This window comes from Bos taurus, chromosome 16, assembly GCF_002263795.3.
Source record: "Bos taurus isolate L1 Dominette 01449 registration number 42190680 breed Hereford chromosome 16, ARS-UCD2.0, whole genome shotgun sequence".
Classification (NCBI taxonomy): Eukaryota; Metazoa; Chordata; class Mammalia; order Artiodactyla; family Bovidae; genus Bos; species Bos taurus.
The window spans coordinates 51,533,582-51,548,715 of record NC_037343.1 but is presented as its reverse complement, the minus strand read 5'-3'; the positions used below and the strand labels follow the sequence as shown (position 1 = coordinate 51,548,715).

At 60.8% G+C, this 15,134-nt stretch overlaps 1 protein-coding gene across 1 annotated transcript in view; it reads left to right on the top strand.

Annotated features, from left to right (window-relative positions):
• Nucleotides 1-2,652: 2,652 nt before the first annotated feature.
• The window catches only part of SAMD11 (sterile alpha motif domain containing 11), a 22,349-nt gene continuing 9,867 nt past the window's right edge, over nt 2,653-15,134 (top strand). Inside the window, exons 1-5 of the mRNA XM_010813447.4 lie at nt 2,653-3,499; nt 4,601-4,692; nt 7,949-8,130; nt 9,496-9,546; nt 13,409-13,533. Of these exons, the coding sequence (XP_010811749.2) occupies nt 2,983-3,499; nt 4,601-4,692; nt 7,949-8,130; nt 9,496-9,546; nt 13,409-13,533 (967 nt within the window). The 5' untranslated portion in view covers nt 2,653-2,982. The remainder of the gene's footprint in view (nt 3,500-4,600; nt 4,693-7,948; nt 8,131-9,495; nt 9,547-13,408; nt 13,534-15,134) is intronic.

The following is a 15,134-nucleotide window of genomic DNA, read 5'->3' as shown; positions in this document are numbered from 1 at the left end:
CAAGTGGACAGGCGGAAGGAAGGGAGCAGATCCTTTTGGGAAGGCTATGATAGCCAGGGTGAGGGTACCTAGTCCCCCAGGGGAAAGTTACTCTGAGCCCCCGTGGGCTGAAGGCTCTATTTCCCAGGAACAGGGGGAAATATGTGGGGGCGGGGTTGAACTGCCCTGATCAGTCAAGACCCTGGAGGATCCCTGGAAGATGTCTCCTTGGAGTCAAGAGTGGCCCTAGGAGGAGTGGGGTCCTACAGGGAATTTTGGACCCAGTCACGATGTTTTCAGGAGGGTCCTGGTCCTCCAACGAAGGCTGGAGCCAGATGGCGGCATGGAGGTTAGGCTGGGTCCAGTAGGTCAGCCCCACACCTTGAAAGCTGGGCCCCTCCCTGAAAGCCACAGTTGAGGGTCCTGCATGCCACTCCTAACCACTGTGGGCACATGTGTGACAAAAGAGGCCGGGGATGAGTGAAGGGTGGTTCTGGGAGGACCCCTGCTCAGACTCAGGAGAGAGGAGAGGCCGGACCTGACAGCTCTCTGGTATCTTCTCAGATCTAGAGATGAGCTTTCAGCCTCCCTTCCCCAGACCACAGTGTGAAGGTCAGGGGTTAAGAGGCCTGAGGCTCAGCGGACAGGTGCAGGCAAACATTAGAAGAGCTGGGCGGAGGCTGTCTTTTGGCAGCTGGGTCAGGGCTGTAGCCAAACAGGCTCATTGGATGTGGCCTCTCCATATAGAGCTATGACCGCAGATTAACATGACAGTTCCCCATGGGTCTTGGCGCTCAGGTGAGGACAGCCTCCTGCATCCATTAGACACGGAGCATCACACCTGAGAACAAGACATAGGCCACAGAGGCTGGGTGTGGGAGGAGCTCCCTAGCTGTCACTCCTGGAGTCAGGTATGTGCAGGAGTCCAGGTTACAAAGACAGCAATAGGGCTGAGGGTGGTGAAGTAAGGAGGGGTCACTCGCATTCACACCTGTCTTGCCACCCACCCCTTAAACCCCCACAGACAAATATACAAGAAGTAAAGGAGTGGAAGTTCCCAGACACATTCTTGGTCTGAGCCCAGACCTCACTCCCCAGGTTGGTCTTGGGGCTGGCTGATACCTAAGCTGAGAGTGAGGAGAGCAGTGTACATCAGCACAGGGGTCCCCAGCAGTCAGCCACATGCCCAGCTGGTGCTGACGTCTGGTAGGAGACCCTTGGGGAGTAGGGATGGAGTGTTCCCTCACTCCCAGCCCACCCTTGCAGAAGGTGCAAGCACTCCTATGATCCAGCTCACTCCCCCCCCCACCTCCCCAGCTCCTGCCCCAGAGCCTGGTCAGGAAGATGCTCATATGGGTACCCCACCAGGTACATCTCAGAGGGGCAGGGGCAGGGGTCTGAGAGCAGAGTTGGGAGTTGAGGCTACTTTCTAGCTTGTCCAAAATGGCACACCCGAGAAATACAAGGTGTCACCAAGTACTATCAAAGCCACCGAGTTTCTCAGTTTCTCTTCCCAATTATCCCACGGCGGGGCCACCATGCCAAACTGAAGGGAGGTATGGGTTGATCCCAGGAGACAACCTCCCTCATTCCAGGGCTAGACCAAGGCTGGAGGAAGAGGTGGACACGGATGCAGAGGTCCCTCGTCCTCAGACTTGCACGTGGCAGGTAACAGAAATATGCTCAAGTGCACAGTCCCACATTCAGCTGCCTCTCCTCCTCCCCACACACCCCACCCTCCACCCAGATTGCCTCTAGCCCCACTTCCTTGGCCCACCCCATACTGTTTGTTGTGGAGGCAGACAGCCTGGATTTGAAACAACTGTGTGACACCAGGAGTTACTTGGCCCCTTTGTATCTCGCCCTTCCTCATCTGTAAAATAAAAACCCTTTGGGTGTCAAAAAAAAAAAAAAAAACCTCAGATGATCAGATGAACTAAGGCTTGTGAAGTGCATGGTAAGGGGGGCACTTATTGATAGAAGTATCGTTGTTATTCACAGACCACAAACCTTCCCCAACGCATTTTCCGCGACCACACACCACAAACCCACAGCGCACACCCTGTAGACGCTGAGGAGACCACTCACGCCCTCCGCACTGATTCCTACCACCTACCCAGAGCTGCTGGCTCACACGCACTCGCCAGGAAAGCGGCAATTCCGACCCCGGATACGCTCTTTCGCAAGGAGCCAGCCCTCGCCCCACGTGGACTCCGGGACTCTGACTGGGGCGCCCTAACAGTGACTCCCTCAGCAGTGTCGTCGGCTGTGCGCGCCGCGACTCGCTGGCCTCCGTCCCCCGCACCACCACCTCCCACCCGCCCTACCACCCCCCACCGGTCTCCTTTCCTCCCGAACGAGAACGCCCACCCGGGAATAAGGCAGGAGGTGCAGCCAGGTCCCGTCGCCCCCGTCTGAGCCCAGTCGGCCGTCACGCACCCCCTACTGGAGCCCGTGCCGCCCGCCCGCCGCGCCAGGGCCGTTTAAATGGGCCAAGTTGTGGCGGCGGCGGCGGCGCGAGTCTCCCAAGTCCCCGCCGGGCGGGCGCGCGCTGGAGTACGCGGGTGCGCGGCTGGGACGGTGGGGCGGGGCGGGGGCCTGGGACCCTCGGGCGGGGCGGGGCACGCGGCCGGAGGCTGCACAACTCCTCACTGCCCGGCTCGGCCCCGCGGGCGCAGCAGCGAGCCGGGCGCCCGGCCGCCCCAGGGGGCGCGGGCGCAGGTGGCCCAGCGCCCAGTGGAGCCCCAAGGCCCTGGAGCTGCGGCGCTGGGCAGGTCGATCAGGGATCAATAGAGCTCCGGCAGCACCATGTCTCGGGCGGCAGAGGCCCTGCCAGCCGGACGGGCAGCGGTCCGAGGTGGCCCGGCCGGGGCACAGTAGCGGGGAGGGCGGGTGTGCAGCCGGGAGGCTCCAGAGCCCCGGCCCTCGAGACCCAACTCCAGCCTGGGCCGGAACAAGTTGCGCCGGCGGCGGAGGGCCAGGCTGCAGGAACAGAGGCCCACCATGCCGGCGGTCAAGAAGGAGCTACCCGGCCGCGAAGACCTCGCTCTGGCTCTGGCCACCTTCCACCCGACCCTGGCAGCGTTGCCACTGCCGCCGCTGCCTGGCTACCTGGCGCCACTACCCGCCGCGGCCGCCCTGCCCCCGGCAGCCTCGCTACCAGCCGCGACAGCGGGCTACGAGGCGCTGTTGGCCCCGCCGCTCCGTGCCCCTCGCGCCTACCTGAGCCTGCATGAGGCCGCCCCGCACCTCCACCTGCCCAGAGACCCTCTGGCCCTCGAGCGCTTTTCGGCCACTGCGGCCGCGGCACCGGATTTCCAGCCGCTGCTGGACAACGGCGAGCCCTGCATCGAGGTGGAGTGCGGCGCCAACCGCGCGCTGCTCTACGTGCGCAAACTCTGCCAGGGCAGCAAGGGTCCGTCCATCCGCCACCGCGGCGAGTGGCTCACACCCAACGAGTTCCAGTTCGTCAGCGGCCGCGAGACGGCCAAGGACTGGAAACGCAGCATCCGCCACAAAGGTGCGGCCGCCGTGGGGGCGCGGACCGCTCCGGTCCCTCCCCTCTGCTCCCTGAGGACCCGTGGGTCCGGATCCCCCTCGTCTGCCACCTGGGAGACTCCAGTTCTGCCTAGAGAGGGCGCTGCGACTCTGGGGCCGCCGCAGGGACACCCCCTTCCCCCAAGCACGGTCGCCTTGTTGGACCCGGGCTGAGCGCCCTCGGCCTCCGTGGTCCCCCCCAGCGCTGGCCGCACGAGCGGGCGGCTTTTTCTGCCCGGAAGGTCTTTGCGGGATTCCTGGGCCTTCAGGCTCCGGGGAAGTTTACGAGAACTCGGGAGAGCGGGCGGGAGGCCAACTCGGCAGGATACTCCCCTCCGGGGTCGAGGAGCCACGGGTTCTGGCGGGAGTAGAGGGGCACAAGTGAGGCCGGGTGCGGACGCGCGCTGGTAGAGAGAACGGCAAGGTGCACGGGTGGCGCAGGCAGGTGGGGGCTGCGGGGGCGCGCGTCGGGGCGGGAGCGCGCGCGGAGCAGAGTGGCGGCAGAGCTGGGAGCAGTCTCTAGGGCTCCCGCAGGAGTCTGGCTCCAAGGCCGCGACGTGTGGGCGCCAGAGCGGGCATGCGGAGGGAGAAGGGGTGAGCGCCAGGCTAGGGGTGGGGGATAGTTAGAAAGTTAGGGACCCAATCACGCTCGTCGACTCAGGGGCTCGTTGCTCCGCGGGGTCAAGCGCAGTCCCGGGTCCTGACAGCGCCGCTCACCTGCGCCGGGCCCGACCTCCACGGTCCAGCTCCGGATTCCCGGGGACCTGCTTGGAGAGGGTGGAGCGCGGGAGGAGGGGCGCGCGGAGGCTGGGGAGGAGGGGGGAGAGACCGCCCTGCGTCAGGGGAGGGCGCTCGCCGGATCTTGAATTCCGAGCTCTGCAGATCCCCGCGACGTCTGCGAGGGTGGGGTGGGCGGCGAGGCCGGGTGTGGGTTCGGAAGTTGGACGGAGGCGGGTGTTCATACTCGTGGCGGGAGGGAACCCGGCCTTGCCTCTGGCAGCGCCCCGGAAGCATGCCCGCGTGCCCGGCCCCACCTGTGCCCGGCCCCGCTCCCTTACCGGTCCTGCCTCGACTCTCCTCACAGGGAAAAGTCTGAAGACGCTTATGTCCAAGGGGATCCTTCAGGTGCATCCTCCGATCTGCGACTGTCCCGGCTGTCGAATATCCTCCCCGGTGGTGAGATGTGGGAGAAAACCTGGGGCTTCAGGGCTTGTTTGTCCGCTGCGGAGCTTGGCCTATGTTTTCTAGAATCAGTCCTAACCTCAACTCTGCCAGTGGGCAGGAGGGAGTCCTCAGGGGCAAATAGAGGAGACAGCTTTGGTGGGTATGCTGGGGCATCAGACCCCATCCCCCTTGATTTAGAGCAGGGTCCTGCCTATCCTAAAGCGTCTCTTTGGGAGCCCGGGAGCTGCTTCTCCTGAGGTCCTGGGGACAGCCCGTGGTGTGAAGGACTCCTCCCTGGACAGTGTCATCTGATCGGGGCCTGGGGACTTTGCCTTGTTACAGGTGTGTAACACCTTTGCCTTGTGTGGGGTGTGGGGGGAGCGCAGTTTCACCATGTCAGTTGGCCCAGCCTGGGAGAGGAGCTGGTCCTAAGGGGATACTTGTTACAGGATGTGACAGTGTCGGCCAGCCTGGATGGACTTTCTGGGGTGGCCACAGGCTTGGATGTGAGTGACCTGCATGTCTGGATGCCTAGGGCTGGAGCCCTGTGGGACAAGACCAGGGATGTCCAGGAATGTCTGAGGATACAGCCTGGTCTGGGGCACAGAAGGTGCAGTGTGGGCCTTGGTGTCAAGAGAACTGCAGCTAGAAGCTGGTATGGGGCCTCCAGCCCAGTATAGAAGTCTGTTGAGCCCTCATTAGCCTGGGGGTTGGGGTGAGCAGGAGAGCTGGGGCCTGTGCCTGCCCTGAAGCACTGCCTTCCCCCTCCCATGCCCTCCAGGCCGCAGTGGCTGGAGGCGCCATCTGAAAATCTTGTCTTGAGAGGGACAGTCTGAGCTCCTGGGGGAGAGTGCATGAGGACCATGGCTCCTGGCACCACTCAGCAGCCCCCTCTGCCAGGAAGGCCTGAAAGGACCCTGCAGGCAGCCTTCAGCTTGTTTACTTTGGACTGGTGGTAGGGCGGGGGTGGGGAAGTCTTGGATTCCTGGTGGGCCGTGGGGGTGGGCAAGCCAGGAAGCCACAGACAAACCTGTAAAGACACACAGGTTGGCCAGGGGAAGGGGACACAGCTGAGCCTCCCCACTTGCCCACCCCACACACTGTCTGGCTCGAGCTCATTGTACTCACAGGCAAGCCTGCATGCAGAGCCCCCCAGACAGAGCATGTGCGCAGGCAGCCTACCTTTGCTGAAAGCCACCACACCTGCCTGGGGCAGGAAGCCGAACTCCCTTTCACTTCTCAAGCAGTTGGTGCCAGAGAGGACACCCTTCAGGCTGGTCTGGGGCCTCTGCTCAGGCAGGAGGAACCCTCCCACCATCCCTTTCTGAAGGTCTCCCACGGGAGGGGGTGGGCAGGTGGACTGAGCCCAGCATCAGTCCCCTCTAAGACATTTCTTGACAGGAAGGACTGAGGAGCCAGTGCTTGGCTGGGACAGGGGCTTAGCACCCAATTCTTAAATCTGGGTGCTGAGCAAGGGTCAGCAGCTGAGGTCTCTGGTGTATGTGGGAGGCAGATGTGTCCCTGGCCTTGGTTCAGGTCAGGACTGCTCATCCTGGTCCCTCTTCCTTAACTCCCCACTACCAGAGCCATTCCAGGCCACCGTACCTGGTATGGCCTTACCCAAGTGGCAGCCTCACTGCTCTGTTTCCCTCTCCTCATCCTTGTCCCACAGATGAGAAGTAAAGGGAAGTGCACGGAAACTTTTTCTTCAGAGAATAGTTTAGTTAAAGTGGAAAGGCAGGAGAGGAGGTCCTGGTGCTTGGCCTACAGCAGGCTAGAGAAGGGCAGAGCTGAGGGGCTTTGCAGCCAAACACACTCCAGACAGGCCAGAGCTGCTGAAAACCCTGCCCCCCAGAGCCTGGCCGGAAGAGGCATGGGGCCGTTAGTCACCCCCTCTGCCTCCCTGCCTCACTGAAGCTCTGCTGTCACTGGTATAGCTTGGAGCCAAGGCCAGGGTCTTAGAAGCATGGGGCCCCCCCGTTTCATCTCGTAGGCCTACCCGCAACTTCACTGCTCCCTCCACCCCACCTTCCCCAGTGCTGCCCACTCTCTCACTGGGTGTGTTGAAGAGAGGACCATGGGACACCTCTTGGGTGGATTTGTGAGGGCAGGTGTGGCAGACTGTGGCTCCCTGACCCTGTCAGGGGCACTGCCCAAATCTGGGACTGGGGTGGGCCATGTGTCTGGAGGTGAGGCTGGTCTGGATCTGAAGAGAACCTCTTCTCTGGAGGATAGGGCTGTGGCGGCCACACACTGCTGCTCTTCAGATCCAGGGGGACACTCTGTGGGGAGGGGCGAAACCCCCCTGGATACCTTCCTCCCCAAGCTCCTGCGTATAATGGGGACAAAATTATCCTGGCCACAGGAGGGAGGAGTCCTAGAAGGCCTCAGTCACTGAAAAGATGAGAGAGAATTAAATAATTCCAAGGTCCCTGCCACCATCCTGAACCAGTAGTTATTAAATAAGAAAAAGCCTCCAGCCCACCAGAAAACGGGAGCTCTTCTTCTCTGGGGTGGCAGGACCTGCAGACACCAGCGGGTGCCATGCTATGCAGGGCCCTGGCCCAGCATGTTTGCAGGCTCTGGGCCCTTCTGTGGAGGCTCTGCTCCCTGCTCACACTGGGAGCAGGGGAAAGGTGCACCTCGTAGAAAAACCCTGAATCTCGTAGTTCCTGACCGAGGGGATCAGTCCCACCAGGGCGCATAGGACAAAGGGCCTTGGCTGCCAGATGACCTGTGAGCCAAAGGTCTGCAATTTACAAGGGGTTAGCCCCAGACTCCAGGCTTCAGACACCCCTGAGCTGGGCTTCATTTGGCACTAAGCATTGAAAGTGGGCTTGGCATGGGTAGGGGTTCACACAGAGTCTGAGTGGGATTGCCAGGCAGACATGCACGCAGAGGTAACTGCACGGGGTCAGGACACACAGCGTCCTGCGGGTGCTCGCAGCCCTTTAGGGGCTGGGAACGCTGGGTTGGTCCCCAGCAGGCGTCCACACACAGGCCGATCACCTGTGGAGGGGCTGGGCCGAGTGTGGAGTCTGGACAGGGCAGTGCCCATACGCTTACTCCTGAGCCCCGATCAGGGTGGAGTGGAAGGCAGTCTCTGGATGGGTTTGTGAAGGAAGACTTGCCTCCCTGCTCTTGTCTTGGCCTCTGGCCAGTTGTGAGTGTCCTAGAGGGCTGGAGGCCCCTCTGCTGTAGGTGGGGGCGCCCAGGAGGCTGAGCAACACGGTTTGGCTTAAGCTTCCTCTCCTCCCTCCCTGTTCAGAACCGGGGGCGGCTGGCAGACAAGAGGACAGTCGCCCTACCCCCTGCCCGGATCCTGAAGAAGGAGCTTACCCCCAGCTTCTCAGCCAGTGATGGCGACAGCGACGGGAGTGGTCCGGCCTGTGGGCAGCGGCTGGGCTTGAAGCAGGAGGACGAGCCGCATGTCCATATCATGAAGAGAAGGTGCTAAAGGGACCAGGAAGGGAGGGCACGCAGGCTCTGGCGGGGGTGGGGACTTCAGGCAGCGGAAGGCTAGGTCAGACCTAGAGGTGAGAGCCTTTGCCCTGAGGACAGGGCCCCAGCTTAGCTTCTATCCTCTCCGTGGACGCTGACAGCTGCCGCAGGTGAAACAAAGCCTGGACTCCCAGGGACATGCCTCAGGACCACTGTGAACCTGCCTTGCCCCCACCTGGGGCCGAGTGCCAGGCCAGGACTCAGTGGTATCATTGAGGAGCAGGCACCACCAATAGTCATGGCCAGAGCAGGCCAGGGAGAGTCCATGTGGCCTGTGTGAGGAAGGGCCAAGGAGGGTCAGAGCTGCTGGGTTGAAGAAGGAGAAAGGCTCTTGGAGGAAGTCTCATGGCACCACAGCCAGGCAGGGAGGAGGGAGCTGCGTGGATCCTCATGGGAGCACCCTTGACACTCACACTCCCTCTCTTTGGAGTGGCCACTGCCTTGGCTCCTTACTCTCTCCCCCAGGCTTGGGGCCACCATTCCTGACCTCCTGGCAGAAGCCTCTCCCTCTGCCCACTCACCTCTTTTTCCATCCATCTGTCCATCCATTGTCGTCTGTCCAGCATAGCATATGTATCCCCAGAATTTCCAGGCCTTTCTCCTGCTCAGTCTTTTAGCATATTCTAATTTCTCCTACCCTAACCCTCTTGGACACCAGAGAGCCCCCCTCCCAGCCCCCACTCCCACTTGTGCTGAGGGAAAGCACCGCGTGGGCCTGCCACCAGCCTCCCTCAGCCCGGGGGTCTTCTCAGGGACACTGCTGTGGGTGAGAGGGTGGGCACAGCACAGAGCTGTTTGCTTGCTTGACCCCTCCTATCTCTGCTGTGTGACTGTCACTTTCAGGAGGCGGCTTGGCAGCAGCTGGGACCCAGGGGCCACCACCGGAGCCAGTGGTGGTGGCCATGGGGTTCATTCCTCGACCTGGTTCCCAGCACCCCAGAGCAGCTCTAGCAACTAGGAATTTGGGTTCAGTCACACAAGGCACATGCAGAGGAAGTCACGGCCCCCACCCCTAGCACAAGTGGGGGCTCTGCTGGCTCCACACAAGAGGCAGAGATGTGGGACCTCAGTTCTGTCCTTCCCAATTCCTTGTCTGGTGAGCCCTGGAGCAGGCACCTGCCCCGTGGGTCTGTCCTGGCTGCAGCCGCCAACGTGTTGAGCTGGTACCAGATGATGCTAGAGGCGGTTCTGAGCTAGCCCAGTTCCCTTGAGGCTGGCACTCCAGGGCAGACACAGGGCATGCCATGTACATTCTCTGCTGTCCACGTGCTGAGTCCTGGAGGCCACACTGACCCTCTGCTTCTCTCCTTGCAGAGTCCACACCCACTGGGACGTGAACATCTCCTTCCGAGAGACGTCCTGCAGGTAGGGCCGGGCCTGGGCCGGGCTTCCCTTACGTGTTGTGCACGGGCAGCACAGAGCCTTGTCGCTCCATGTCCTCTGGTTCTGACTCTAAATCCCTGCAGCCTCCCTCCCCTCCTCCTCCCCTTGGTCCATGGTCTATTGTTGACTTCTGCCTAAGCTGTGACAGCAGCTCAGATATGGGTTCTGGGCCCAGCCCTGAAGCCAGAGTGTGCTCCCCCTCTCTCATGTGAGCCCATCTGCCCATAGATAAGGCCGTGCCTGCCCCCTCCCACTCTCCCAGAGACCTAACAGAATGTGAGAATGGTGATGTGCGAGTGGGGTCTTGAAGGACACAGGAGCTCACTAGGGAAACAGAGTGTCTACAGAGACATGGAGGAATGAGGGAAGGGATGTGCGAAGGGAGGAGGGGGAGCTGGCAGGCCTGTCTTAACTGACCTTAGATACTGGGCCTGTTGGGCATTTTCCTTCAGGCAATGGGGAGCTACTGAAAGCTCTTGAGCAGAGAAGTGGTTGGTGTATGCTTTGACAAGGTCCTGCTGTAGGCCCCATCGAGCAGGTTGAGGGTTTGCTCCAGTCCGTGGAGGGGCTGTAAATTCAAGCCATAGTAAGGAGATAAAAATGGGGAGACCTGATGTGGAGGTTGGGGGTGTTGGGGAGACCCAAGTCCCCCATCTCAGAAGGGCAGGGTGGAGCCCTGGCTGTGGTGTCTGGTCAGTGGGATCAAGTCTTAGCCCAGGGCTTCCAGGGAAGGCACAGGACAGGCCCAGCCGAGCAGGCAGTGGGCATCCAGTGCCTTCGGGCCCCTCTCACAGCCTGGCTCTGTGCCAGATGTGTTATTATTTATACTTCTGAGAATGTCTAGGTCCTGGAGCCAAATTACAATGAAAACGTCTTTAAACTTATTTCCACCTCATTTTGAAGTTGCCCGCTCAACTGATCATTTTTATGAACCGTCATGAACGTTGATGACATTTTATGAGCCTTTAACTTGGGAAGCTACATGAGAAATTGTCAGTAAGGCCTGTAGGGGAATCCCAGGCTGCTCTTTCCCTGCCTGCTGCCCCCTGATCACCCCAGCTGGCCGTGGGATGTGGGAGAGGGCCCGGGTGTCCAGACACAGTAAGAGGCCGGGTCCCAGTGTGTGGTAGACCCTCAAAACAGCTGCGATGATTGTCTGGATTTTACCAGAGGGGAGATTGGGGGGTTAGCCAACAGGACTTACAGACGATCTGCCCCCCACCTCGCCCTGCTGTGGCACCCCGGCGTCTGGCCAGGGAGGGCTGACCAAGCCCACAGCGCAGCTGCTTCACATACCCCCATCTCAGCTCTGCCTTTGTCTCTTCCTGGCTTCTTTTGGCCCCGTCCATGTGTCTTTCTGTCTCACGCTGCTGTCTGTCCTTCAGGCTCTGTCCATCTGTCTGTTTGCTGTTTCCATCCTTTCTGTCTATCCAGTAGTGCCTGACTTCATCCATCAGTCTTCATCTGTCTGTCTGTCCCTCAGTTCCACTCATCTATGCATTCACCCCCCTCCCTCTGTCTGCCTGAGTCTGCCATAACCACTTGCCGGGTTGGAGCTCCCCCTTAAGCCCCGTGCATCCAGGGCAGCAGGCAGGAGATGTGGGCCCTGCCTTCCTGAGGCCCCTGAGCTGGCCAGGAGATGGACAAGGACTGGACAGTATACCAGGCACTGGAGGGGCTCCTCATGGGGAGAAAGAGTCTGACGGTTCACACATTTTTTTAAAAATAATTTTATTTAATTATTTCTGGCTCTGCTGGGTCTTGGTTATACAGGCTACTCTCCAGTTGTAGCGCTCGGGCTTCTCAGTGCAGTGGCTTCTGCTACAGAGCATGGGCTCTAGGGTGTGCAGACTTCAGTAGCTGCCGCGTGTGGGCTCAGCAGTTGCAGTTCCTGGGCTCCAGAGCACAGGCTTAGTAGTTATGGCACATGTTGCCCATAGCGCGTGGGATCTTTCCAGACCAAGGATCAAACCTATGTCTCCTGCATTGGGAGGCAGATTCTTTACCACTGAGCCACCAGGGAAGCCCTCTTCGTGGTTCTTTGCATAAAACCCGGCATAATTTGTTCAGTGAACAACCGAGTGTCCACACAGGTTTTCCGGGGCCAGGCCATGCTGTCTTGGAGCTCATGGGGCGAGCCCCCAAGGCAGGAAGTGGAGGTTTGATGTGTGGGCTGTCTTGATTCCCACAAGGCATCACCTCCGTGGAGCCGCAGCACCACCTGAGTGTCTGAATGAGCAGCTGAAAGAGTTACTGGCCACGGCGGTGGTGAGCGCTGAACCCCAGTCCCTGTGTAAGCACTCAGCTGAGGATTCACGGGAAACAAATGAACGGGCCTGATCCCACCTTAAGTCTCTGGGGGCTGGTCCACCTCCTGCAGGAGTCCTGGGGGCGCCAAAAGGAGGTTCTCTCAAGGGAGAACTCGGGCAGCAGCAGTCCTGGCACCAGGCACCCCTACCCCTCCCTGATGCTGAGGACAGCACTTCTCTCTTCCACCCCTGCCCCCTGCATTGATGAGGATGATAGAGAGGATGAGAATTGCTGCCAATTAATCCCATAAAGTACTTACTCCCACCCCACCTGCCCTCTTGTTTGCATGGCAGGGGGGTTGGGGGGGGCTTCCCTTCTCCAGGGAGAGGGGTTGGGGGTGGGGAGAGAGCTTGCATCAGGGTCTCCCAGCGGCTCTAGAGCCCAGCCCTGGAGGCTTTGGTGCTGAAACTGATCTGCTTAGGGGCCAGCTCTGGATTAGCCTGCTCCGGCCACCCCGGCCAGAGCGGGGGCGGCGGGGGCCGGGGGGGGGGCGCCTGGGGGTTATTTAATGAGGTTTAAGGTTGGTTCCCAGGTCACTTGGTGGAGGCCCCCCTTGAGGTGGCCCAGCCAGGAGGCTGCTCCATTACAGGTGGGCTGGGGAGCGAGGGTGCTGGGGAGGGATGTGCCGCAGGGTGGGCTGGGGTCCCTCCCTGCTCCTCTTCTGTCCTGTCCTGACTTCCTGCCACTCCAACTGCGTCTGGGAGGTGGCAGGGGCCCTTCTCTGTGCTAACAGAGATGCTCTCAGAACCCCAAGGGCAAATGCCGTGGGGGCCATTCCCTCCCTCTTTTGTCTGGGGTTCTGTGATATAGGCAGTGAGCTGATTTAACAGGAAGAGCAAAGACAGAATGAAATTAAATTCCTGTTTATCCCAAGGTTCTTGATGGGGAGCCCTGAGAAGAGCAGAGTGTCCTGAGCACAGGCACACTGGTGACTTCGGTGTGCATGTGTCTGTGTGTGTCTGCAGGTCCGTGTGAGTGTGTGCGCGCACGCCCATGTATGGCCCTGCCTGGGCACACAGCTCATTGGCTGCAGAGTTTGGTCTCAACCTTGGTTTCTGGATTTGAAAAAGCTGAGAGTCCGTGGGTGGTTGGAAGTTTTAGTTGCAATAGCAGTATATGCACAGGAGCAAGTGCTGGGTCCACGTGTCCTCTCTGGCAGCCTTGGGCCGGCCCTGGTGGGACCTGGCTGCCCCCCAGAGCAAGAAGCAAGGACAGTGGCCGGTCTCTCTGGAGAGAGCAGAGTCCGGACGGGGCCAACCCTGCACTCCACAGGACGACCCTCCCTGGGAGCAGCAGTGGGGCTGAGTACAAGGCTGCTGTGTTCAGCAGACACTTGGCAGGTCCTGGTGGTCCCAGGTGGGGCCTGCATAGGTCAGGGTGAGACTCCAGCACCCACGAGGAGACGGAGATGCTCACAGGAATGGTGTGCAAGAGATGTTGTCACACTCAATGTCCCCTGGGCCATGCATGCTCACACTCAGGCTCAGCCAGGAGCCCCGAGGGGTCTCACCTTCCCTGTCTTGCTTCGCTGCAGCCAGGACAGTGACCTTCCCACCCTCATATCCAGTGTGCATCGCAGCCGCCACCTCGTTATGCCTGAGCATCAGAGCCGCTGTGAATTCCAGAGAGGCAGCGTGGAAATAGGCCTGGGAGCCGCAGGTAAGGAGCCAGGGCAGTGCTGGGTGAAGCAGGGCTGCCAGGCTGCGCAGAGCAGCGTGAGGACAGCCGCCTTGCAGCCTCCCTGCGTCTCTGCTCAGCGGCTCTGGATGCCGCCACCCCCAGCAGACTTGGCGGGCAGCCAGGGAGGCCAGCGGAGGAGGCGGGAGGTGGCGAAGCCGGCTGTCCCCCGGGGCTCCGTGTGATGGTAATTGTGTTAATCCCAGCCAGCCGGGCAGACAGGAGGCGGAGGCGGTGGCTCCACTGTGGCTGCTGCTGGGGTGGGCTTGGAGTGGCCAGAGGCCACAGCTATCCCCTGCTCTCGGGGGCAGATAGAGGCAGGACAGTCAGGGAGCGCAGGCCTCAGGGAGGCGTACACCTGGGCATGGCTCCTGGATGGGCAGGGATGCACTCTGCACACACCGACCCCAGAGCCAGGGCCCCCGGGAGAGAAGGGTCCACGTCCTGAGAGAAGAGGGCTGGGGCAGGAGGGTACTCGCCCGGGGCTCTGTCCCTGTGGAGGGCTAGCTCCTGGAGGCAACAAGAGCTCGGAGGGAGGGGGCAGCTTGCTGAGCTTTGGCTGAAGGGGGCTCTGCATGCTGAGAGGAGCTGGCAGGGGTCCCTTTCTGCCCTATGGACCAGGGCAGACCCGGGAATTTCCCAGCAGTGGCTGCAGCTCTCAGGAAGGCTGGGCAGGGGGTGATCCATCCTGGGACCCCTGAGTACCCCCATCAGGCCCTCCAGGTGTGCCAGTGCCTGGGTAGTCCTCTGTTGGGGGTGGAGGGCAGCTGCTTCTGGAGCCGAGTTAGAGGCTCTGAGCAGGCAGCTGATAAAAATCTAATTGCCCCATCGATCGAGTGAGCCTCCAGAGTCCCACAGTGATTGAGATATTCAGAGCCAGAGGGCTCCTCTGCTGCCTGCACACGCAGAGACCTCCTCATGGTGCCTGGCCTGAGTGCTTGTGTGCCCCGGGCCTGGCCAAAGGCTTGGGCTTCCACTTACACCCGTGTGACACGTGTGCGTCAAAGTGCCCTCATGTCTTCCTGCTGAGGTACAGGATCCGCATGTGAGCACTTCACGGGTCACAGTGATCTGTGTGAAGTGCCATGTGTCCTGTGTCCGGGTTTCATCCAGGTCCTGCCCTCTTCTTGGGACTCTAGTCCTCACCAGCTTCCATGTCTTTCTGCCAGCCCCTGGGTGGAGGCCTCGGCCTGTCCTCACCTCCTCCTCCCCAGGAGCACGTGTCAGCTCTGTGTTCACCTGAGCAAGAGGGGTCAGGGAGGACTGGGCTCGCGGCGGGCCCTGCAGACATCTCCTTACTGTATGTGTGTCTGTGAGTATATGCAGCCCTCATCAGGGACTGATGAGCCCCGGACCCCCATGGCAGGACCTCTCTAGGACCGTAGGCATGGGTCTCACTGTGGACCCGCCTGCCACCCCCTCCCAAGCACCTCTGCCAGGCAGAGACGAGCCATCACCCACCAAGAGAAAGGGGAGGGGGTCTTCCCACTGTGGAGAATAACTAGATCGAGGGAAGTGGAAGCCCTGGGGTATTCTCTGGGTCCCCAAGGGGTATGTGCAGGGTCAGGTGCAGGCAGCAGACG